General features: G+C 36.8%; 1 protein-coding gene across 9 annotated transcripts in view; it reads right to left on the bottom strand.

The window, feature by feature from the left end:
- CACNA2D3 (calcium voltage-gated channel auxiliary subunit alpha2delta 3) overlaps positions 1-26,406 on the bottom strand; it is a 422,236-nt gene that overhangs the window by 26,689 nt on the left and 369,141 nt on the right. For 8 of the 9 annotated variants that reach the window (XM_069027740.1, XM_069027747.1, XM_069027745.1 and 5 more), the window contains 4 exons: positions 15,767-15,828; positions 14,180-14,224; positions 10,797-10,859; positions 8,218-8,288 (listed from right to left, as the gene is read on the bottom strand). In XM_069027740.1, the coding sequence (XP_068883841.1) occupies positions 8,218-8,288; positions 10,797-10,859; positions 14,180-14,224; positions 15,767-15,828 (241 nt within the window). The remainder of the gene's footprint in view (positions 1-8,217; positions 8,289-10,796; positions 10,860-14,179; positions 14,225-15,766; positions 15,829-26,406) is intronic. The other variant, XM_069027744.1, reaches the window with a different exon arrangement.

Here is a 26,406-nt window from a genome sequence, read left to right as displayed (position 1 = left end):
ACATCGGCGTGGGGAGGAAAGAGGGAATGAGATCATTAAAATACAGGTTACACAAAAGAGCATAAGAAATACTGTGAAAAATTTGTAAGGATTTTGGCAAACTACAGAACAAAGCAAAAGCGTAACTGGGAGGAGCCAGGGAAGATAGACAGAGAGAGTAACACACAATGGCATAAACAATGTGAGGAGGAGGAGGAGAATACACATCCAACACAATGCTTAAACAATTGGTTCTGGACTAAGATCAGCACATTTAGCCCCAGAAAGTGAAAGAGCCTATGCATTTGAGAGGCTTCTCACAACAGACCACTCGAACTTCAATAAAAGCAGAAACGCACTTCTACAGTCCCAGCATCTCAGTGCACAACTGATTTGTAACATGGCATTGCTTCTGAAGGAGAGAGAGGTGGAATTTCAGTGCATTGACAGTACAGATATTTGAAGCAGGATGGGTTTGCCTTTACTTCTTTTTATAAAGGCAAAATATTCCAGGTACCCGCTGTAATCAACTTATGCTAGAAGCCTCCTCAGATGCATAGCAAACAGGGAAATTTACTTATGCTTGCAATCTTATTCATCATTGAAACACTTCAGAGATCTAAATGTAAATTCCAGAACTCAGAGCTAGTACATGGAATTACTGTGATTATTTCTCTAAATCTGTCTGTCCATAGAACAATCAATTAACTTTATCCATCCACATAGACAAAACATTTAAAATCTGTAGCAGATGTAAAGAATCTTTAGCTGATAATTTGCAACAAGTGTAAATATATAAAACTCACTATTGTTATTTGAACATTTCCATTTGACTTTTGCATCATCAGAGGGACAAAGGAACATAACTGAACAGTGATGGTTAATAGAGATATGAGATGGGACTTCAATGTTTTGCAATGTGTGCCTTGCTTCCAAGTGAAGAGGAAAGGAGAGCACACAAATTCAGCTATGGAAAGAATGTCCCAGAAGCTGCCAAAACCAGGTCATGAAATGCATTCAGCATCACCATGAGGCATTCTGCACTGCATGCCATGAAACCTTGCAACCTGTACCAATAAAATGTTGTATTCCATTGTGACAGAAACTACTTTTTTTTTTTTCTGATCTAATTTTGTGACAGCAATCATCACTAAAAGCTTCTTTATTATGTCTATATTTTCTTTCTGGCTTACAGGCAAAATCTCTAATATATTGGATGTTGCAGCTTCAACTAAACATTTAGCACATGGTCGTACTGCTTCCATTATTCTTTTTCTCTTATGTTGAGAATAGAAATGCCTAGGAAGCCATTGTTTTGTGGACTGGCAGAGAGAGGCACATGGGAGACAAACGCATAACTGGAGACCTAAACATGGTGTGAGTTGAACACTGACCATCCTTGGCAGAATCCCGCCCACAGCCAGATCCGCGCACCCAGATCTGCCAAGACAAACAGAGCAGTACATGGTGTAAGCTGTGCTGCCTCTGTGGCATGCAGTAATACACCACTTCCCCTAGCTTTTCCCTTCCTTTGTTTTTATCCTTTAACCATGGTCAGAATCCAGCCTCTGGACAGGAATTTCTAGAGCTCAGCCTGTCCAGCCTTGGCTGGCTGAAGTATTTTATTCCTTGGGATCCAAGCACAGTGTTGTTGTGTGGGCACTTGGACCACCCAGTGATGGAGGCAAGAGATAAGTGCATGGACAAGAGCAGTTTACAGATGTTATGGTGCTCTCTGCAGAGTATCAAGAAATTCTATATAGATGAAAGAGTCCCATCCTGCTTCATTTATTAGCTAGTCTTAGAAGTAGAATACATTGTATGTATTAAATGTGATGTTTTTAAAATATATTAATTAACTTTGGTGAGTGTTTCATGTTTGAAAGTGTAATCGATGCCTCAGCTTTCACTTTCATACAGCAGAACTTCCTGGTCAATCAGAGGACTTCATTATTCTGCTAAGCAGTGGTAATCAAATATGATTATAATACTATTATGTATGTACAGTAGTATCTATATATGCATACTGTATACTATTCTATATTATGTATAGAATATATATGTACTATTATGATGTCATGTGAAAGATCTATTATAATTGGAACTCAATTTTTAATATTGATCAAAGCCTTTCCCCCCTCAGAATCTGTACTTGAATTGCATTTCTTATGTAATTGTTGCATTATGATAGATTCAGTAGTTTCTTTAAATGCTCAAAGATAAAAATGTATTAAAATACTGAAGTATGCACTCACACAAATATTCAGAAATACAATTCATATTGCACTCCAACATGCTAGGTTATATTTTTTGTAGGGAGTATACAGCAACCTAAGGTTGAATCATGGTTTAAGAGAAAGAAAACCAATAAATAAATAGTTTAAACCCCCTTCATTTAACAGGGAAAAAATTACTAAATTTTAAAGTGATGGCAGAAGGGAAGAGCTTTAATAAACAACCTCAAAATCATATGGAACACTACAGAACTGTTATTTGGAAAGGCTTGATATCATCTGCGGGTGCTATTGGTTTTAGGTAGATGTGTTTAGTTTGAGTAAATAAAATTGAATCTTCCAGTGTGAAGATTCTGGCTCAGGACAAAATGACAAATCAGCTAGTGTACCAGGAAAAAAAAAAAAAAAAAAAGCAAAAGTAAAAGTAAAAGAAAAAGAAAAAACATAAGGGGGAAACCCTTAGAAAGGTACACAGACAGATTTCTGAACAAAAGTCTGGAATGAGTTTTGGGTTTAGAACAGTGTGGTGCCATTTCAGTAACCCACTTAAAAGATCAGTGGATGAAGCTGATAACCACGGTGAAATCTGAACACTGCAACATAGTGAACCAATTCTTGATTCTCTGTTACTGTGAATGCTATTATATGGGTTCCAAGGCATTCACAATTTCAAATCCAGTCGTTTTGGTTTCAGGAAAGCAAAAGCCTTCCAGCCCTATTCCCTATAATATGTACTAGAGCATTTGTAGTCAAAGCAGTTTCCTAAGACACTGTAGTGTTTCTGTGCTCAGGTGTCATTTCCCCAGTGTTGTTTTATTGCTAAAGTCTTTCTGAGATTTTAGAAAATAGGCTTCTTTCTCACTCAACCCAGTGTTGCAGAAGAAAGGCTTCCAGATCACCGGTTCTGAAGTGATTTTATTTCAGCTTTAAGTAACTGTTTGCAGCTGACCATATCCTGACCAGCTGATCATAGTCAGGGAACACAACTCCCTACACCCATCTAGGTGCCCAAATCCATGCTCTGTATCACAGCACCTCCCAGGGGAGCTTTGCTCCTGCTACAGATGACATTCCCGAGACTTTCCAGCACCACCATGCTGTCAACTTCCACTCCTGAAGTCCACAGAGCAATTGTGTTCAGCATCAGCTGTAGGACAAACGCTATGAGCAACCACCTTAAACTGATGGAAAATAGCTTAGCACAACCAAAATGTGCATTGTCAGTTTATGTAACTTCAGGGGCCAAACATATCTTAGTGAAAATCCTTCTATTGTCAATTTCCTGATACAGTAAATTCCACTCTCCTACTTTGCAATGAACTTACAATTGAGTAAGTACAAGAGAATTAAACTTCCAAGACCTACCAGAAGCACAGGATCTATTGGCAGATATACTCTACTGCTTTCAGCCAGGTTTTCATCACACCCATAGATTTCTACTTGGTAGTATAAAATACCACCACTGATAACTGTAGCAGCTGAGAGGTCTTCAATGCATAAAAGTTCAAAAGTTTTGTCACCAGTTCAAGGTCTGGTGGTTTTCAAATAATGTGTGGGAATAATAAGCTTTTTACCATGGAAGTAAATGTCAAGTCTATAGGAAAAGAAATGCTCTAAAGAGCTGAGCAAAGGAAGCCAGTGATACAGAAGTCCTAATTACTGACACTATGCTTATTCAGTAGTCTGTGGAAAAGTTAGTGGTGACTACAGCTCACTTGTGGTGGAAAGATGTTCATTAACTCAGACATAAGATGTGCAGCCTGTCTGGCATTCTCACAAGGAGGGGAAAGAGGGACAGTGTTGAATGGTGTGAAGAGCAAACCAGTTTCTAAGTCTAGAGAGGCTCCTGTGGGGAGGTAGCAGGACACTGTGAGAAACCCCAGACTGTTGCTGCTCTGGCTCTCACACCTGCACTGACAGATAAATTATTAGTGTCTGGAAGCTGCCAGGATAATACCTTTCACCAAAATCAATGGAAAAAATAAAAATAAATTACAACATTTTGACAAAACAAACTTGTCATCACATATCTTTGCTTTTATTGCTCAGCTACTCCCAATTGCCAAGGTTCTCAAGGAATAACGTATAAAAACTACAACTCAACCTGTATTTACAGACTATGGAATGAGAACTCATTTATGTAGCACATATGCCTGTGTTTCTCCTTAAGTGTATAAACTGATTCTGTATATGAATACTCTGCATTAAAAGTAATATTTACAGAGACATAAAGCTGAGCAATGCCTAAAACTCAGATTTAAGACATTAATTTTAGATATCACACAAACAAAATAGCAGCAGCAAACATACCCCACAGCAATGTGGGAGTTTTAGTGTGCAGGTACCAGATGCACATTTAGTAAATGCCAAAAAAAAGCCCAAAAACTTGTTGGTAATGACAATTTGTCCAAAACCAAGTCCAATAACTGCAATTTCAAATGTTCTTCTAGGCTATCACTGATCTTCTCCAAAGCATACATGTACAATATGCCAAATTAATAGGCAGCCAAGTCCATGAGTGTAAAAATCCACATGAAAATAAACACAAATTTTAAATCTAAGTGTCCATTTAGCACAAACAAATTTTAGGATTATCTTAATAAAAATCTTTAAATAAGAAAGACTGGCCAAAATAGAAAAATATCCTTCATTTGGAGGCAGCTCTGCCTCAGTGAAAATTGTGTCCCGTTGTTGAGCAACTAGTTACTGTTCTCATGATTTGGCTTTAGGAATTTACTGAACTACTTGCTAGGAGAAGAACAAAATTCTGAATTTCTTTTATACACATAACCTGGGGGAAAAACACTTGCTAGGTTTTGCTTATAAACCAAATCAAGACAGAAGGATGAAAGTCTGCATCTGTGTTCATATGGAGAGCACAGGTGAAGGATCTGCACTGCAAGAAAATGAGAAACAAGAGAAACTCTCAGAGCGACAAGAACTTGACAGAGTGAACCTTAGCACCTGGGAAAGCTGCATTTCAGGGGTGTGCCACTTCAGTCATACATCCTGACAGCATGATCAAATACCAATATTGCCAAATACCATAATTACAAAATTACTACAGACTAGATACCAATGCCAAGACTCTTCTATGCAAGAGGATGCCTGGTGGAAAGAGAACTGTAAGAGGAAATGATGCTGCTTCCGTATTTGTCATACAGATTGCTTAGTTTTCCTCCTACTGGAAAGGGTGAAAGTGTTTTGAAGGCAAGAGATGTTTCATTTTCTCTTACAGATTTATTATGTTTATTTCTTTAGGGATCTCATTGCTTTGATAGCCCTTAATTTTACCTGATGTTAGTGTTGGCTTTTTAGATTTTCATGGTTTGAGCTGTTGATTTTTTTTCACTGTTTTTATATAAACAAAGTGCTGAGAAAACCATAAAGAAACTTTTCTAAGTTATGTGAAGCAGATACTTTTCCGTAAGCACATCCTAATTTATTTAATAATACATTTAAATCATATTTAAATTATTTAACTGTGTGCAATACTTAAGGTATAAGATAAACATAATTTTGCTAAATGAAATCATAGAGCATGTCACGTTGCTGCGCAGGCACTGATATAATTTTTCTCCCTAATTATAAACCCCATAAACTAAGAAAATATACATCCATACATATGCACACATTATTCAAAAGAAGTACTGAGTTTAAAGAAATTGAGGAGGGAAGGAGGTATTTAAGTTCCCTTTAAAAAATAAACAGCGAACACAAAAATTGAATTTCATCCTGCTGCAGGTTGAAAAGAAATATAGTCAGCAGCAAACAACCCCCTTTTGTTTAGCACTTCCATCCCAATCCTACAAAGCACTTCTATATCACTCCAAATTTGTGGTAGTTGGGAGAACAGTCAAAGAGTTATTTCATTCCTTTTGTGGATGCAGAGCCTGGAAGCTGGCAGGAATCATGAGGTGGGAGCACATGCTGCCACTGCCACTCGGATCACTGGAAGAGCAGACTCCCATCTCCACTGGTGCTGCCAGCAAACTCTTCTGCAGGGAAGATCAGGCACCACAGAACCTTCTAAGCTCATCAAAAAGGGAGCACGACCAGCTCAAACGGGGCAGGGTTATAAAATTCACCTGCTGGACAGTGCATGCCATGTAAGAAGCCAATTGCAAGAAAGGCTGGCTCTGGGCATTATCAGAATGAAATGCAACAAACAGAGCTCGCTCTCTGCTTTGTCTCCATGGTAAGAGCAGCAATGACAAGTGCAATGTATGCAATGCCCACACCCTGCTCTTAGGGAAATGGTCCTGGTGACAGACCCCACCACTGCAGCAAGCACTCCTTTTATTTTCGTCTTATTTCATATAAATAAATTTTGGAAAAACAAAACACAACCCCCACCCAGACAAATAAATAATCTTAAAAATATTGTAAAAGTGCCTATTTTTCATGAGAACCAGCAAAGATTTCTTCTTCATATTGTTGGAATAATTTATTTAAAGGCCTCATCTAACACAGCTCAAAGACAGGTTTTCTTGCTGCTGCTATCTGCTGTACAGGAAGTTGCTCACTTGCAATTACTCCACTTTGATCCTCTCCCATCTTTAACTGATTTTCAATGGTCAGTTTATCATGGTTGAATAATTGACTCATTGTGTTTACACTTCCCTTAGTATGCAGCTCGGTTGTACTGACCTTGTGGCTTCATTACCTCTAATAATGAAGTCCAAGACCAGCAAAATCTTAACCAATGGCCCACTCCAAAGAGCCACCCACTGCATTTTAGATGGGACTCTCAAGCTATGCCTGTTTTCTCCGTGGTGGTGCCCACCACTGTCAATCACTGAGTAGAAGTTCTGTTTGAAATGCTTTGCTGGGCAGAACAAAACAAATTGGGACAAGTTAAAATATTATGTCTTCGTTGTGACTGTGTGTTGCCCTTTGGATTAAATAAAATGCTTCGTCTCTTGTATAAGCAGATCCTTTCATTGCCAAACCCAATCCATAAACAGGTGTTGCTTCAATTCCTTCTACAGCATATGTTAAAAATGTGGTGCTAAATGCAAAAAAGTTGCCACCTTTGGAAAACTAGGATTGGGGATGATTCCATGAGTGGTAGATCCTTACATTTCAGGTCAGTCATTTACTGGGAGTGGTACTTAGCTATCATGCACAGAGGCAGCACAGAAAGCTTTCTGCCTTTAAGGGAGCTGATTTACCAAGCAAGCCCACGAACCACCTGTTCAAGGAGCCTCTGTACACACCCTCACAGGTAATAAATAAACCTTGATTGATGGAATCAGTAATATGTCTTTTTATTCATACTAGAAATGCACAGAAAAATAAAAAGCAAAAGTATAAATTATATTATCAGCACTTCTCTTGTTCTGTAGGTGGACAAAGAGGTACAGAACAGTTCTTAGACCACATGAAAGCCATGAAGACTGCAGTGGTGAGTTACAGATTAAAGGGAAAAGATTTTTCTTAATTCCCCAGATTGCATAATTTATTTCAAAGGATAACACATAAAATCATGGTTAGTTTTTAATGTCATTGTGATAACTAAAACCAGGTCAATAGTCACAAAGATAATGTTCAAAGATAAGTTAGCATGTGAATGGAGATGGATTACTGGGAGAACACACTTTCCCTTCAACAGCAGGGCATTTTACACTGTCTAGGTTGAGCAATCTCCAACTTTTTACAGGTCAAAATGATAATGTGGTATCAATGTTTTGCTTTAGAGCTATTTAAAACTGCTCAGTAGTGGATATGGCCCAATCCCTTTTCCACCTGAGCCCAGTGGGAAGAGGAAAGGGACTCAATTTTAACGTTGTAGTCAAATAAACCATTCTTTTAATAAGAAACTCACGGTAGGCTGACTCCAATACTGTCAATATTTGCTGTGTGTGGAACCAAGCTACAGTCAGAGTGTACAGAAAAGAGGCATAGATGACAATCCAGCCACACCACCACTCTTGGCTTTCTTCTACATTACTTTTAATTTTTTTGTTAAAACATTTTTAAGAGATAAAATGTTAATTCTTACCTCTTAAAAGAGCCCATTGTTAGTAACTTGTTCATTACAGCCCCTTCAACCTCCCCAAAAAAGTAACCAGTCTGTAAGGGGAAAATGCAAGGAATTACCAAAAGCATAGATAAATGCAAAAAAAAACACTGGATGCAATTTAAACTGGCGTATTCTAGGATCTGATGAGTGGCCTTGACAGTTACATAGACAGGTTTTCAGGACTGCTACTACATAAAATCTGAAGAGGACTTCCCAGTAAGGGTAAGTTGTTGGGATTATATTATTACCCCTGAGCAGATGGGAGAGCTTAAACAATATATTGAGGTACCTTATATAACATCTAATATCAGAAATAAAAGCCATTCAAAACTAAAGCTTGTAAAGAAAACACACTAATCTGATCACAAACTCTTGTGATTAAAATGTTTCTCAAAAAATATATAAACAGGTTGTGAGAGGATTTCATAAACAGTCATTAAAAAGCGTTGTTTATAATTCCTGCATGACCTGTTTAAGGAGCTGGAACAGTACATTTCATCAATCCTATAAATTTTAACTCCATTCAGAGTCATTTCATGCTTAAAACCACTCAGCCTGATGAATTACTCATTTTGTCCCTATTCAGTACTTGTGGACTAATAAAAATAAATCTCTGTTGAGGAAACAAACATTGCTGTTATGAATTTGGGCCATAGGATGGAAGTGGCTCTGTCATCTGCAGCCATTCATGTGACAGTGGAAAATCTTGCAACTACAGCACTTTTCTACCTTGGGAAGACCTGTTTTATTTTAGATCCTCAGCTCCCAGATGGATTGACTATTTCTCTTCATTGTTTAAAGGGAGAAATCCCACAATTTATGAGGGGGAAAGGGCACTACACTCTCAAATTGCATGGATTCCATAGGTTTTGTAAGAACTAAACCCCAATTCCATTACAAGGAACTTAGCTGACCTCAAGTATGCACCTGGGAGTTTGCAGGCAGAAAAGTTACAGCCCTAGCTAAAAAAAGGCATTCCTCCACCTAAAAGGCAAGTATTGCCTTTTTTTTTCTTTCCTCAGGGGAATCTTGGAATATTTTCCAAAACATATGGGTATGTTGAGTCTCCTAGAAACACAAGGAACATGAATAAAAATACCAGCTTCAATAGCCATGGCTGACTGATGAAGAAAGATTACCCTAATGATTGGAGAGGCAGGCAACGTCAAGAAATTCCAAACCATAAATGCCTCATATAACCTTAGATAGTAATAAATCTGATTTATCAAGTTGTACACCAGTCTTATGAAGACATTTCAGTGACAGTTCTCTCCACAAAAGCTCCCTTTGTAAATGCTAGTTCTCCCCCAAAGCAGTCACACCCGGGTTATCACTGGCTTTTTAGTACATAAGGATTTAGTTGCAATTCAGAAGAATTACTTTGCCCCAAAAGGCTGATTCTTGGAGCAATTCAGGTCATGTTTGGAAAGCTGATACAAAAACAGTGCAGATTCAACCCCAGATAGGTCAGGAATTGATAAGGCATCATCCCACTTCCCTACCCCTTCTCTATCCACAATAGACTGTATACACACTACATATATAAAATAAACATATACTATTGTAATCTTATTATAGATTTATATAAATATAGAGACTTCTCTGCTGTCCCTCTTAGATTCATTTAACTAACAAAACAGGTCAGAACACATTTCTAGCCTAGTTCTGGTGCAACAGTTGTCCAAACTATTCACAGGTATACGTAATGACTTCTATCAGGTAACTACAAAAAGAAACATCTCTTCCTAATATTTATTGGCCATAGGCAGATATGAACCAGCAAATCACTGACACAAATCACAGCTCTGCACCTGTAAATAGCAACAACAACAAAAGGGGAAACAATGAGACAAACATGTTTTAAGTGCATCAAGATCATTCCATAACGAGTGTATTTCTTTGGTCATGCTAATCCTATCTAATTCAGATAGGGCTAAGTAGGAGTGTGGTTTCACAATCCCAACACATAAAAACAATTCAACTTCAGACAATTCTGGCAGGACTGGGGCACCATCCCAGCAGTTTTCAGGCAACAGTTAGTGAGAATGGTGATGGTTCCTTCATAAGGTTTGCAGGACTAAGAAAAACATTCTATGATTCTGTGATAATCTTATTTCTTGTCCTCTCCATTGTGATGCTGAGTGCTTAGTTTTAATCCTTCAATGACTGTAATCCCCTTCAGAAAACAAACCTCTCAGCCAACATCTCTGTAAAATCTCATTATCTCAATACTGAATGTAAAAGCTCTGGGTCCTCCCCTCCTCCCTTCCCAACCTTTCCATGTGATAAAAATGGCACAGAGAATTTTACTCTAGAAGACAGACACTTCTGTAGTGAGAAAGGTCTTTAAGAAAACATTTATGAGTTTAAGAACAGACACTGCTCCAATGGGAGACAGAAACTGATCTCCTGTGAGAAAAAACTTACATTCTTTATAGAAGGAATTTTTTTAGATTTTGTGTTACTAATTTGTTACCATTTTCAGATGGTGGCCTATTTAAAAAAAAAAGTAATTTTAGATTAAGATATTACATGAGAAGACTCAAGAAAAATCTTACCTGTTGATAGTCTTCAGATACTAAAATAAATCCATTGTTATCTATTAGGTAACAGTTGATTGTCTGAAAAATAATAAAACACTATTTTAATTTTTGATGTTAGGATACAGCAATAAGTTAATTATATACTTTACTTCTAAGACAATTCTAAATGGGTAAAACCTTCAGGTTGTTATAGGGTTTTACATAAATTCTAAGTGAGTGTAGACATGACTTATGGGATATTATCCAATTTAATTTGTATGCATTTTTTTCATGCAAAACAAAACAAAGATGTGTACAGAATAGAAGGATAATTACTAACAAGACAATTACAAACAAACATAAGAAACAAGAGCCTGTGTTTTTATAATCTGTTCTTAAAAGTTTTCCTTATAACAAAGTTTGCAAAGGCACAGAACTTTGGTGTTCCTGATGGCTTCTCCTGTGTTTGGAGAAAAACATCAGCACAATGTCATTACCCTAACGATGTATTAATGAAAACACAGTGTCAGCCTGCAGAACCAACAGGGGACCAGGTAATATTTTTTAATTTGTTCATTGGGGGATGGGACCAGAAACTTCTGTAAAAGAGGCCCCACAGGTCTCCTAAAGCTTTTCAAATTGTATTTTTAATTGGGAACTGGGTTTAGAGGTAGGACTGTTAGCTTTTCGTAGGTCAGACGTCTGAACTGTATAAAACAAGGTAAAGCCAAATCAGTGCTTCCCTCCACACACACATGCACCATTTTAACCTCACGGAATTACTTGCTACAGGCAAAGTTTTAATTACTGCACTTCAGAGTTTAAACATAAGGTTCAACTCAAACCCTGAAACCCTGATATAACTCAGTTTCTCCTCAGTATTGCCAAATACCTATCTCAGTGTTAAATCTTTATTGTGTTTCTATTTTTGGTCTAAATCAGCAAACATTTTTACCCTTGCTTATTGAATTTTCAATGACATTTGTGAAAAAGGAAAAAATAAGCAGAATGGCTTCCAATATAGGAATCCTCCTGGCTTTGTTTTTAATTTGAAACCCTTCCTGCTGCAAATGGGTTGTACAGAAATATGACAAAAGATGCTTTCTGCTACACTGCACATCCAGCAAAACCTCTGTGCTGTTTTAGGGAGGAAATTTAGGAGCCCCATGCAGTAGTAGCAGTGCAAGAGGCAAAAATGCAGTCTGATATTTCCCAAGATGCTTAGATGTGCCTGATCCTCATTCTGACCACATATTAGTACAGTTCTGTGGGGCCAAAGAAGAGGAGAGATTTGCACAAATGCTGGCTTGAAGTAGATTTTTTTAAAAAAAAACAAAAGCTGAAATCAGGCAAAAGTTCAGAATGATCATCATTCCCTAATGCAAATGCAGGATATTCATTCTAATAGAACCCAAGCTACAAGCACCCCCAGTGACAGAAAACCTGTCAAAAAGGAAGTTGAAACAACTCATTTTCAACCTTTGATCTGCTAGAAAGCCCAAAGTTGGCAAATTCAATGTGAAAAGCTGATGTTGCTGGCAAAGAACTGAGCAGAGCTGATGCACTCAGAAGAGGCAGCTCCTTAACCTCAATGGTGTGTGAAGGATGGAATTTCAGAAGGAGGCTCTAACAGCACAACACTGCTCTCCCCAAAGCCAACCAGAAACCTCCCACTGACTGGATGAGGAGAGGAATAAGTCAACACAGAGATCTTTCGAGGATACATATTTGCAGCCCTCATGCATGAAAGATTAATCTAAAGATACTCCTTTAGAAACAATATTTCTCCATAGAATAGAAAATAAATACAAGAAGTCATGCTGGACAAGAAAAAGTGTAGGCTTAATTTCATAGTTTATGGTTTATATACTGTTGGGAAAATACTGGCTTGATTCAAGAATTAGTGGCCACATCTCAAATCTCTAAGATTTAGTCATTCCCTAGCACGGTTCAGAACTTTAAAAGATACTAATTTTTTAGCAATGCTATTGGAAACAGGCATAATGCAATAAATGGAATCTATATATTTTTTGTGGAATGTGAAGATAAGAGGGTTTCTATTTCAATCCATTTCAGAAATATTAACTAGGAAAAAAAAATATTCATTCAGGACTGTTCATTCACCACTTGCCAGCAAGATAAATAACCTTCAGTATTCATCACTGTGTTAAAGAAACAGCTTGTAATTTATTTCTAGCACTGACAAAGGGCAGCAGGGTGCATTCACTCGTTATTAGCAAATCTCAAACAGATTCCTGATACAAGATTAATGCGTGGGATAATAGCATTTGCATAGATTGGAGCTGTATAAGAGAAGTCTAATTCACAATGTTTCACAGGTATTGGAAGTGAACTATGCTCACGTTTGGCCAAAGGTTCAAGTTCAGTGAATTTCAGATTTCAAGGGGAACGTTCCATAGGTGGAGAGTCCCTGAGCTTGTAAAACCGTAGGCATGAAGTCCAGAATAAACACAGCAAGAATGTTAACTGAGGTCTGAGAACACATCTGAATTACAGTAACTTTGATCCAGTTCAAGTCCTTTATGTATTTTTCACAGCTCCAGTATTCAATAACAGTAATGGAATGTAACATGGGTTAAGAAACCAAAAATGAAAAAGAAAGAAAACAGAACATTAAAATAAAATGTGAGGCATCAGGAAAACAAGAATAAATGAGCAAATTCAAAGCTCTCAAGAAAAGAAAGTATTTGCAATTAATAGGTTGTCTCTATTATAGGATCAAAGATGTCACACACTCATTAATTAATTCCCTTTATTTTTAATTAATTATACTTACAATTAATATATTACTATTAATAGTCATTAATATTTATTGACTATTGTGCCATTCAATTGACATTAATGTCTTCGTGTTTACTTTTAATTTATACCATAAATGTTCAGCAGATATTTCCTTGCCATTGAGAGAAGCTGTGAAAGTTAACAGACTCACCAGAGGAGCTGTGATATTTGTTTGAATCCTACCAACACTGTGTTTTGTCATTAAGAGAAAGTCTGGACTCTCTAAATCAGCAGTGTTCATGCTCTTACTAAATTTCTATGTGTGGTTATATGGTTCCTGCTGGTGTCCAGCTGAATACTTTAAACTGCTAGTGGGTTTTTTTTTCATTAACAATAAAGTAGTAAACAAATGCCTTAGCACGTCTTCAAATTATTTCCCAAACTGGACTCACAAAGCAGAAATTATTGCAACACATGTTTGAGGTACTGGAGTCAACCTTGTAATTCAGTGGGTATCTGTGACAGGCATAACAAAAGTCTCACTATCTAAATAGTGTAATATTTACAAGGTGATTCCAAATTACATCAAAAGATCATAATGTACAAATTAAATACATCAACTTTATCTTCTACTGCAGTAGAGGTATACATGGGAAAAAAGCCTGTTAATTACTTACTTCATCATCACAACTTATAGCACATCTGCCATCGAGAGATGCACACTAAAGATGATACAAAAAAAAAAAATCAAGAAAAAGCTTTCAGTCCTCATTTGATGATTACAAAATAAAACATTTTATAAATTCATATGAGCAAAATTTTAAAGGAGTTGATATTGATTACGTCTTTATCTAAATTAATTCTAAAAATGACTAGCAAACTTTTGAATTGTTCACCAAACATGTTCTGTTCCTCTTGGCAGAGAAAGGGTTCATTCACACTGTGACAATTTCCACTGCTTTAAGCAGCACAATCTCCTCCATACTCTAGAATCTTTGAGACCATTCATGGATGAGAGATGATTCTCCAATAGGGGTGAGGTCAGGGTTTACCCTCTGTAATAGCACAGTTCCAATCGATTCTCAGACTAGGGATGGCATCTCCTAATCTTTAGAAAGTACCTTATTATCCTCTTCAGTGAGTAAAAATTCTATCCCTGAATGGTTTAGGTTAAGTTTATTGAAGACTGTGTCAACCATGATTCAGTAATGTGATTTTGTTAATTAATCTATGTGATCCCACAGTTACTGAGTGTTAGAGAGAAAACCTGAGTGAAAAGTCATGATTCTGTTATCACTGGAAACAAATACCATGCTTTTGTTTACTGTTTACATTTTTTATAAGAGAGAAAAACCCTATGCCAGCAAATTAACTCTTTATGTATTGGGCCCAAAAATTAATAAACTTTTTAATTTTTTCCTGTCTTGGGGTGACTTGCTGCTGTATTCCCTATCGCTGCACTATGCCCAGAAATTAGTTTTATGCCTTTCTATGCCTTTAAACTGAGCCTGAGAGGGGGGAGAGAAAAAACCCAACAAAACTTTCAAACCAGTTTTGCAGTTTGTTTCCGTGTTTTTCGAGGACACACAGACAGAGGCGGCTCTCGGCATTCAGCTGCGGCAGGAGAGCGAGAGTGGAGGGAAGCACCCAGCCTGCTGCTTCCCAGGCAGCTTTGGGACACGTTTTCAGCTCCTTTTCCTCAGGAGAGTTGAACTTTGTTTTCCTGGGACTCTGATTTTTTCCCTTTTTCTGCTGGACTGCTTCAATATCAGAGCACATCAGGAGGACTTTCCACCGAGCACAGAGGGCCTGGCCCTGGGCCAAGCCCCAGCTCCAAGGAGACCAAAGGGACAACTCAAACATTTTGCAAAGTTTTTCTCCACAGTGAGAGATTTTATTATTTAGCATTATTTTCCTTTTCCCTTGTGTTTGTTAAAGAAATAGTTTTTATCTCTTTCACTCTCCTTTGAGGAAGAAGATTTTTTCCCGAACCTGGTAGGGGAGGGATGGTTTGTACCCTGCCTTCTCTCACAGGATATATTTCTAAATTTGGCCAAACCAGCACATTTCCAAAAATCAAGCAACTCTTGTTCACCACTGAATTCTCCTTTTCTGTAATGATGAACCCAAACGTAAAACCAGAAGAACACATCTTCCAATACATCATTTCTTTACAATGGTTTGCTTGTGACAAGATCATCACTTCCACAGTTAAAAATCTGTTGTGGATTCAATGACAAAGAAAACTTCAATTTAAAATATACCTGTCTGCTTGCAGTCCAAAATTTCCGCTGGAAAAATTCAAGTTTCATCTGGATACCTACAGCTGGGAAAGACAAATATAAATAAATAAACCCAGCATGCTTAATTCCTTCAAAATAGTTCTTTAAAATTAGTCAGAAAGAAAAGGTTTCATAATGAAAAGTTAAGCCCTAAAATAAAAAAACACAGCTAACTAAACTGATGAAACCACACAGTCATATTTTAAACCATTTAAACAGAAAGATGCTGCTTGTATAATGTGAAGAATACACATGGCAAGAAAAGAAAAAATCATCCAAATTGCATGTCTCCATAATTAATATCAAAGAACCACAAGCTGAACATATTTATGTTCACACCAGTCTCATTTATGTTTTCCTAGTACCAATATAACAGCTGTAGGGAACCCTCACAATGTGTTTTCTGCTGAAACCCATGAAGATTTGCTGAAACAACATGAAAATGTTGGTTAACATTTCAAGTGATGACTATTTTGATGTCATTTAATCCATAAATTATCAGTGGAACACAAGAAGCATTAAAAATGTATTTGAAAAAATTGAAGGTAAGAGTATTATGTATAATTCTGTTAAAGGAAAATATCTGGCAAATATTACCGGGTATAATTTTTAAAAAAAAATGATATTAATGATAATGGATTGCAATTTAATGAAATAATTATTCAAGATACTACTGGTTTAAATTATATATTTATCATAATCTCAGGTGGGATTATGTTTTTCCAAATATCAGTGAACCTTTCTTCCAGCCTAGTCTGATGTTCCTATCACTGTTTCTATTGAAGAGCAACATAATGCACTGAGGTTTGCAGAAGACCCAAAAGCAGTTGATTCTTCTGCTTTCATCTGCCTAAACAGAGAGAATTCAAAAAAGCTTTAAAAGTCTGAAGATCTGATGCCTAGGAAAATCATGTTTCTCTAAAAAACAAAGCCTCCAAAAAAAAAAAAAAAATTGTTTTGGAAAACTGAATAAAATTTATTTCTTCATTCCTCCTCTAGAGTCTAAAGCAGGAATTGTTTAAAAACATATTTACATTTACATTATTGGTACTTGCTTTTGCAAATGCACACACACTGATGTCATGCACATATTTTATTTTGTGTTAGCAGGTAGAGAAAAGTATGTGAAATGAAATGTGTAATGAACTGATACAGAGGGATGCAAAATTACATAAGGAATTTTCTTAATACAGGCTATAAATATTTTTCTGCTATCTCTAACTTATGGATTGTGTGCTTAAGAAAGTAAGTAGAGAAATCCAGTTTTCCTTCTGAATGAACACCAGAGGAGACTCTCTCCAGATACATTTTATTATCTAGGAATTAATATTAGTGTCCATAAGAAAATGCTCTCTGACAGCCATGCAGCACAAGTCTGCTTCATCTATTGCTTGCCTTTGGGTTCATTCCTAGCACATCCTACCTGTTTTTTTCTGAAATGCAGGCAAAACACACACAGGCTTTCAGGAACTTTCCACAAGGAAATCACACCACTTCTGGATGCTGTGTCAGCATGGGAAAGGCCAATCTTGTGTGCTTGTAACAGGCAGGGATGTGTGGACTGTACTTAGATAGTGTTCATTTAAGGTCCTGGTAAGGTCAGCCCTTTGGAGTTCACACTGTTTGAGACACCAGCACCCAGAAAACTATTGTTCTTGAAAACTGTTAATGATAATTAATGAAAGTATCATAAACATTAATTAAAAAGTTAAAACTCTTGTTATCCTCCAACAAAATAATATGTATATACAAATTTGAGCAGGATTTTGGACTAGATGAGCTCAGGAGATCCCTCCCACTCTAAATTATCTTATGATTCTGATTTAGGTGTAAATGTTTTGTAGAAAAGCAGTAACTTTACAGCTCAGAACCTTCCTTACAGACAAAGAAAGTCAATATGCACTGGAAGTTTTCTGTGCCCTGTACAAAACCTACCACACATCACAATCTGAATCAGTAACAAGATAATTACAGCAAATTTAATCTGCAAAAGACTCCATGCTCACTGAGTCACAATGGAATGCTGCAGCATAACAAGAGTTGAAATGCTGGGATTAATTTCTATGAAATGCAGAGCATCCCTCTTCATGAGGATGAGAAGAGGCAGCTGCAGGCTTGGTTTCAGAGTACCAGCTCAAAGAATTTGATGCTTTCTTGGACAGACTGTGAGGGAAAGTAAAAGACAGAGAGGAATATTGGTCTTGCTCCCACTTGAGCAGATTCCACAATTTCAGCAGTAATTTGTGCAGAAAGTGAAGGTCCAGGCATTATCAATTTAGTTACTACCCACCTTTAAAAAACAAAACAAAACAAAACAAAACCAGTTTATTTCTCTACCTAACTTTGTAAAGAGCTGTATCTTTAATCTCTGAGGTACAATGCTATTGAAGAGGGTAAAACAGAAACCATCTACTCTGGTCGAGGCAATACAACGTTACAACAGCAACATTTTAATGTATTCCCATTGTGAAGTAATTCCTCAATTAGAGTTCTGGAATCCTTTTACTTAGGATTAAATAATTAACTACTACATGATGTCAACTACATGATGGCTGGACTTGATTTACAGTTGGGCTTGATGATCTAAAGGGTCTTTTCCCATCTAAATGATTCTGCGATCTGCACCTGTGTTTGCAGGATAGGAGAAGAGAATACATCTCATAAACATGGCATCATGAAGGCAGTTTTAGAATGAGGCAATTTTTTTGAGACTTCTATCGTAATATGAGATATTAATCTCACAGTTTTGTCTTATTTACACATTGTTCCTTGCAGAATTCTTCTCTGTCACAGAATGAGTAGCTTCTAAATATTCTGTATTCTACAAAATATATTCATAAATGAAAATTACTAATAGTTCCTAAAATTCAGCTAAAAATTATTTGAACGCCTCCAGATTTGAAAGAATTAACTGTTAATGTATAGGAAAATAATTTTCTTTTCAACCCCTCATGTGATACTAAAGCACTTTTGCAGGCTTTTCCCTCCTGAGCTTTTCAAGAACTTTGTGACTAGAAGATGACTTTTTTTTTGGTCTGGTCATTTAATGCTATAAGAGCTATTCAAATATACTTCAAAAGGTTTTCGAGCCTATATATTCTCCTGAGCAATCCCTAATCCTTCAGCACTTGAGAACTTCAGAATAAAATATCTGTGCTCCAAGCCACCCAATATTTAAATCTATGTTTTACAAACTGGCTACATGTGGGGGGAAAAGGAAACAGGAGAATTTCAAAATTATATCTCCCATGTCACTAATTCATAGTTTAGCCTTCTGGGTGTAACAGCTACCACAGAGATTTAGATTAAAAAGCTGTAATTGCACTGAAATTTTTCTACATATTGGTCAGGAAAGTACCCAGGTTACTGCCACAAATAACAAAAACTCTAACTGAGCTTTGTGTGGAACATACGTTTCAAAGTATAAAGTATTCTTCCACATTTCCAGGCTTGGTTCAACCAAAATGGCCAAAGGATAAAAATTGTTTGTCTTCAGCCAGGAAAAAATGAGTTTTGTGTTCACTGCTGCCTTTTCTCTAATGTCACAGAGGAGAGTGGGCTGGAGCTGCAGGAGGGCAGGCAGGAGAAGAATTGATGGGAACTGATGGAGGGGTATTTTGTGTTATGTAACACAAAATGTGTCACTTCAAACAAATGTTGCAAATCCAATTTTTTGTTTTAATCACATCAGCAAATTTACTTAGGTGATTCAAATAAATACCTTTTATTCTGCCTATGGAAAACAGTTATTAACTCCCTGAGATTTCTTCCCTCTGTTTAATAAAGTGGCTGCTATTTTTGTAGTGCAGACCCTATGAAATAACAGATGGTTGAGAACGACAAAGTTAAACTCTTGGCTCAGTGATAATTATTGTTAAATAAGTAATTTCCTTATGCATCGATTCCATGGCTGAAGGTAATATTTTACTCTCTCAGTGGGTTGCTTTCAGGATGGAAGTATTGGGCAGTTCTCAAATGCTACATGGCTCAGGGCTGCTTAGTATCAAGGCAAACATGAAGGAAAACAAATCACTACTCAGAATAGGTCAGGATTGTTTATGTTCATTTCAATCTCCATGGTTAAGTAAACAGACAGAAAGATAAGGAAATCCTTCCTCGACAAATTACTTCTGTGCAAAGAATTAGAATCCTTCTTAGGTTCTAAGTAAAAAGAATAATTTCCTACTTAAAATTTTGAGAGAGGAAAATAGATTAGACTGATTTATTTCAGGCAAGAGAGGAGCTGAGTCTCCCTGTAAACCTGACAAATGGATTCCCAATACACAATTATAGGAAAAAGTAGCAAAAGCTAAAGGGATTTCCATTCTCTGAAATACCTATACACTATGACACTGTATATAATAAACACTAGATCAACAAGGTTACAAAAATACCTTAAGGTCTCCATTCCTTTTCCCACAGAATACAGTAGAGGTTAAGGCTCTTTCACATACATAAAAGATGCCTAAAATCTTAAGGACATTTTGGCCTCCTGTTTCCGATGGAATTATCTTAAGTGAGGTTTAACTTGGCTTCAAAATAAGAAATCTTGGATACAGACTTGTAGCAGGATTATTTTTCAATCTGTATCACCTCTGTGTATTGAGCTCAGGCTCTTTAAGATGCTCTTCTTTCTCCTTACTAGTATTAATTCTGATTTATCATCTTTTAAAATATAACTACATGCTATCCAGAACACACTTTAATACTTTAAAAAAACTTGATTGCACTTCTATTTATACTCTAAATCTGTTTCAGTTCAAAATCTGTCTTCAGTGTTTAGCTCAGGCAAAGAAGGAGACACTGACTCTGCTACACCCCAGTGCACAATCCTGAGATGTAAACACCATAACTGTAAAGAGCAGCCAGTACAGATTAATACAAGACTCCCACCACTAAAGATGATAAAAAACTTATAAAAATAGGTGTTTTATGTAGAATGATTAAAAATAAAATCTAGGTATTTTTCTTCCCTCAATTCCAAGAACTCTTAGCTAACAAATTAAAGGTATTCCAACAGGAGCTTTCTGACAATATCTTTAGGTAATAAGTAACACAGTTATGCTCTGGTATCCCCCAACATAGCTGTACTCTCAGTGACAGTCATTCTCAAATCACATGCAGGATGTATAAAAATGTGAACAAGCACTTGTGAATTGGGCACTTCCCAAACTGCTTCTAATCCCTGGTTCAGTTCACTCACACAGTAAAATGCAGTCTCACCTTTCCAAACTTCACACTTCATTCAGTTTCCTTCTCAGTGATCTTTCCCCTTTTATCTATACCTTCCTCTTCTCACCCCTGGTTGTTGTTTTCAGTTCCTCTCTTCAAAGAGAGTATCTTCAGAATTACATTATAACATGGAAAAATTATTGATTTTATCACCTGGAATGACTGACCCTGATGGAAACATCCCAAAAAACCCCAATTATCCTAACTGTTTAAGTGTGGCTATTTTTCTTATATACTGAAAATACAAACTTATGCTTGAAAGCATCAGGCAGTCTCAATCCTGGGAGGTGATACCAGCCATCCCCATAATGAACTGTTATTGGCAGCCTATGGTAAAAGAGCAAATTTGACAAAAAGATGGGACAAACTACTGAGCAGTTATGCACTTTCTTCTGGTTTTCTTATGAAAAAGCATAATTCCTACTCCAGCAAAAATAAGGTATCTGTTATGCATTTTGATAAGGTGTTATTATTTTTCAGGAACTCTCCTCTGCAATGTGTTGTCTCGTGTTGTGGCTTCCTTACAGCTTATTGTTTAACTCAGGGACAATTTCTAATGTTTTGACAACTTTCTTTTTTGTGTTCCTGACATGGAACATTCTTGCTTAACTCCACAGTATGTCTATTGCATATCTAAGTACTCTTCAATGATTTTAATACTTTACAAATATTTTATTATTAAATCCTTTGAAATCCATGTAAATGTGCACTTACATTTTCCACCTCAGTTTGAGCTGCAGAGCCTGATATAATGTAAAATAATATCTCAAAGTGGAAAATATCATCTAGTTTTGGATTCTAGACAATAACCAGGAAAAGACATCTTGTATTATTTATGGTATCTTACCTTTCTCTTTTTTTCATTGAATAAATGGAATGACTGCACATACACAGACATTTTTAAGTCCTATTTAATTATTGGGTTTTTATGGGAGTTTGAAAATGTCATAAGATTTAGCAAGACAAGGACTGCTTCCTTCATCAGAGCTATTGTGATGCAGAATGTGAAAGAGTGAATTCTTCTTAAATGGGTGGTGGAAAGCTGAAGTTCTGCCTCTTTACTCCTGAACCTCAAACCTGCTACTGTCTTCCAGAAGTTTTTTAGAATTAGTGGGGAAAGCTGTTGTGTGCATGGAAACTCCCAAGACAGAGGGAAGGCAGTGGCAAATGGTGTTTCCTGGAGGCCAAGCTCAAGCAGAAAGGGAGGAGATGCTGGGAACTTGATGTGAGGCCAAGCTGAAAGGGGAGCAGGATGATGATTGCTGGGAGGCCGAAGTTCATCCAAACTCAAACCACCAGGGAAAGCTGAAGGGCTTGGTTTGCAGCCAAGCCCTGACAAACTGAACTGTGGAGGGCAGTCTGTGAACATCATCATAAACCAGACTCCCTCTGACTCCCTGACACACATCCTCCTTCTGGAGGACTAATGAAGTAGCAGCAGGAGAAGGAGGAAACACAAAAAGGATATAAATTGAGTGAAAACATAAAAAAATATAGACACTGGTGACTGGAAGTCCATTGCCTTCTCAGGAGTTTTCAGAGGGGATCTTGGAGGGAAACAGGTTATCTGTAAATTATTGTTCAATCATCATCCTGTGTTCCAAACTTTGCAGGATAGCAGCTGATGTGCTGCCAACACTGCGACAAAGGGCTCCACAGAATTCTGCTCATTTACCCCGTGATAAACTTTGTATACCAGGAGAACAGCTCGAGGGAGGTACTTGAAAATCCATCTGCAACTTTAAAAAAAAACCAAAAAAATCCTAAAACAAACCTCCCATAAGCCTGGAGGAAGGTAACCCCTTGGCATGCCAAATTACAAGAAGTGCACTTTGCTGGAAAGATAGGTGCCTTGCTCCTGAGGAGTACAAGGAGTACATTGATAGCATAAAGGAGTGGCTTAGATGGCCCAGTTTGAAGAGGGTGAGGCAGGGCACAGCTCAGCCCTGTCTGGTGTCTGGAGGATCCTCCCTGTAACTCTTAGAAAATGCCTGACACCTGGCTCATTCCATTACCAAAAACAAAAAGAAAGGAATCTAAAAAAAATAAAAAATTAAAAATAAAAATAAAAAATAAAAAATAAAAAATAAAAAATAAAAAATAAAAAATAAAAAAAAAAAATAGAAGAAAGCTGAGCAGTACTACTTTTAGCCTCAGGAAGCTTCAGCAGCTTGCAGAAAGAAGGCAAGAACCATCACAGAGGAAACTGTGCTGGTGGCAGAGCTTTTATGAATTCCTATTAGCCTTCAACTTTCTTCCAGCATCACCTAGCATGGCCACTGCAATGACAAATAATGCTGAATTCCAATGGTATAGGAAGCATGTGAAGATTGAAACCTGACCACTGTAATGCTGAAATAATGAAGCAGGGAGAGTATTTTTATAACTCCCTAACCATTTTTTAGTTTCATAGGGTTTTCTTGTTATTCAAGTACAACCCATGACTGAAATGAAAAGTAGGAACAGTATGTATTTGTAAACACTTTTATAAATCTTTAGGGAAGATCCAGGATTTGTTCAAGTTTTCAGAAAAAGCCTTACTTCTCACAGCTGAGGTCCCAGTTTAGAGCAGCATAGCCAGAGCACCTTTCCATCTCAGCCAAAAGGCTGTGGTTTCAAGTTGGCAATTAAGGAACCCTAAGAGGCTCAAAGTCCAGACAAACAGCCAGAAATTGGGATATTTGTCTGAACTCTTAGAAACTGTGACCAGATTCTCTTAGGATATATAAGACTTTCTGCTTCCACTTGTAACTAAAACACAACACATTCAAGCCTTGATCATATTTTATTTGCAGACTTGATTCTGGCTACTACCTAAGCATGCTAGCAAAAAAAAAAACCTGTTTCTGTATTTCTCAGCATTGTGAGAAGGCTGATCTCAGGCATGGGCAGAGCTTCTATTGCTATTCCCAAAGTGGCTTGCACCTCCCAAACTGAAATCCTGTCATAGCAGAATGGGTACAAGTGTTCCTACTTCCAGACACAGAATACTTTGGACAAGACATTAAAGATAAATACTATGGCATCCCTGCAAAGTGAACTGATGAGGGATTTCTCTGTCCAGTTTGTCTCCTGACAGTTCAATGCCCCCCTACCACAGACCTGGGGCCCAAGACATGCAGATTCTGCTGGTACCAATCCTTGCAAGGAGAGGGAACTGACTGAATCCAACATTTCCTGCCTACAGAACACACTGACCACCAACCACTCCCTCTCTCCTGCTGTCATGGGGGACCTGTGTCCATACGAGGTCTATGGATATATGAAATCCCATCAGTCAAACCGGGCTTGGGACATCGAATGAGGAAACCCTGACATTTTATCATCTGGAAAATAAGTCTTGGATCTCTTATTTACTGAGTAATAATAATAATAATAATAATAATAATAATAATAGTGACAATCTCTCCAAACTCTTTGTGCTATACTGTGATTAGCAAATTACTTTGAATTACTGACGAGTCATGTACTTGAAGTCAAATAATACATCAGAAGGGCCTCATAACAAATAAAATTCTCCAGCCTTTCAACACCATATCTACTGGATGATTCATAAGTCAAATGTTTGGTGTAATGCTCCAAAATAGTTCTCATGTTTTTATTTTTCTAGGATACTTTATTACACCATGTTTTTGCTGTTTAACCACATGGTGGTAATCTATAGTTTTAGAAAAGTACAAAAGAGTTACGTGTCCAAAACACTCAGTGCCCATATTTTTATGTGTTTGATGTTGAGTAGTACCATGGTATTCTGCAGTTGCAAGTACAAGGAAAATAGCTCTGGTGGACTTGCAACCTGATTTATTTTTGTGTCTTTTACTGAACAATTTAAAAACACAGTAAGAGCAAAAGATACAGATGTTAAACTTTTCCACGAATAGTATTATCTGCAAAACCAGATTTGTTTGCCTGCTTTTTTTCAATTTTGGGTCAAAAATATATTTTTCTTAAATAAAATTTAATAAAATTTAATTATTTTTTGTGTAGAAAAGAACACAGTTGCCTATTTATTCTACAAAAGTAGGAGCTAGCATTTGAGCTATAAACTAGCATTCTTGGAATCTCCTGAACTGGAGGTTTAAACCATGTCAGGAATAGAAAGCAATCTTATATTAATAACACTGAGATTTTTCAGTATGCTGAAATATCAATTTTCTTCTTTTTCATACTCTCCTAATTTTTATGTGTTAAGTAAAAAGAAACACCATCTTTCAAGATGTGCTCAGTGTATTACATATATCTCACTTGAAAGTCAGTTTCTGAAACTATGGGTTAACAGTGGCTGTAATCTGAACATTTTCACGTTTACTTAACTTTATTTCATAAGAACATTTTATTGCCACGATTTTGAAACATTGCCAAGAAATGTTAACTATACCTCTTAGCAATGACCTGTATTGGGGAAAATAATTTATCTTTTGCTTCATCTAATGTGCAGAAGTTCATGCCCATGAACTGAAAAACAGCTAATGTCATCCAAGAGGCCAAGCAATCAGAGGTGGGGTGACAGCTTTCTATTTTACTTGTCTACTTACCAGATTTCAGGAATAATAAGTCAACATCTTCAGAATTGCTACATAAGCCTGCAGAGGTGTCAGCAGGAATGGTTGCTAAAGTCTGATCTGGTGACTATTCACGTATTAAGAGATGTTTTCATGTTGCTGAAAATTAGCCAAGAGCTTATTTGCTTCATTAGACAAAGATGAAATCACCTCCTTAAAGCCACAAAATACAAACAAAATATTGACTAACTTATGACCAAATACAAACTTAATAAATGTTTTTAATTGATACATCAAGAAAAAAAACCCAAAAAAAAATAAAAACCAAAGAAATAAGGAATAAGGCTTTCAAAAAATGTTGAGATAGATAAAATTAAAAGGCACTGTCAGACTTTTAAATTTTTTAATAAAATGTCTGAATTGCCTGAGATCTGTGTGCCAATTTATGGCCATAAGTGAACTTCTCTGGGTGAGTCATTAACTTCTGGAAATAGTGTAAGTGCTGATGTGATTTTCACAATAAAAGTACAAATGGACCATACTTACTTCATATAAACTGCTATCCAGATGCTTCAACAAGTAGTCTATTACAATTTATATACTAATGATTAGTAGGATTTAGCTGTCAGTACAGCCTTAAGGTATATTTTAGAAGTATAAATTGGTAAGCTTTGAGGTAAAATCAATATAATGGGCACCAAATGTAATCCTCTTTAATGTAATAATTTTGAAATGAATTGGGAAGGTTTCTGAAAGGGAGCTGTCTGATTATACATTAAACTAAGGATTTATCATGCAAAATAGCTTCTCTTTCTAATACATTGCCTTGTAGGTGCAAATTCAGCTGGGGCTTTTCCCTGGAAGGTGTTGAGCACTGCTGAGTGCTCA

Source organism: Aphelocoma coerulescens, chromosome 12 (genome assembly GCF_041296385.1).
Source record: "Aphelocoma coerulescens isolate FSJ_1873_10779 chromosome 12, UR_Acoe_1.0, whole genome shotgun sequence".
Classification (NCBI taxonomy): Eukaryota; Metazoa; Chordata; class Aves; order Passeriformes; family Corvidae; genus Aphelocoma; species Aphelocoma coerulescens.
The sequence above is the reverse complement of the archived record's forward strand: the minus strand, read 5'-3'. Positions and strand labels throughout refer to the sequence as shown.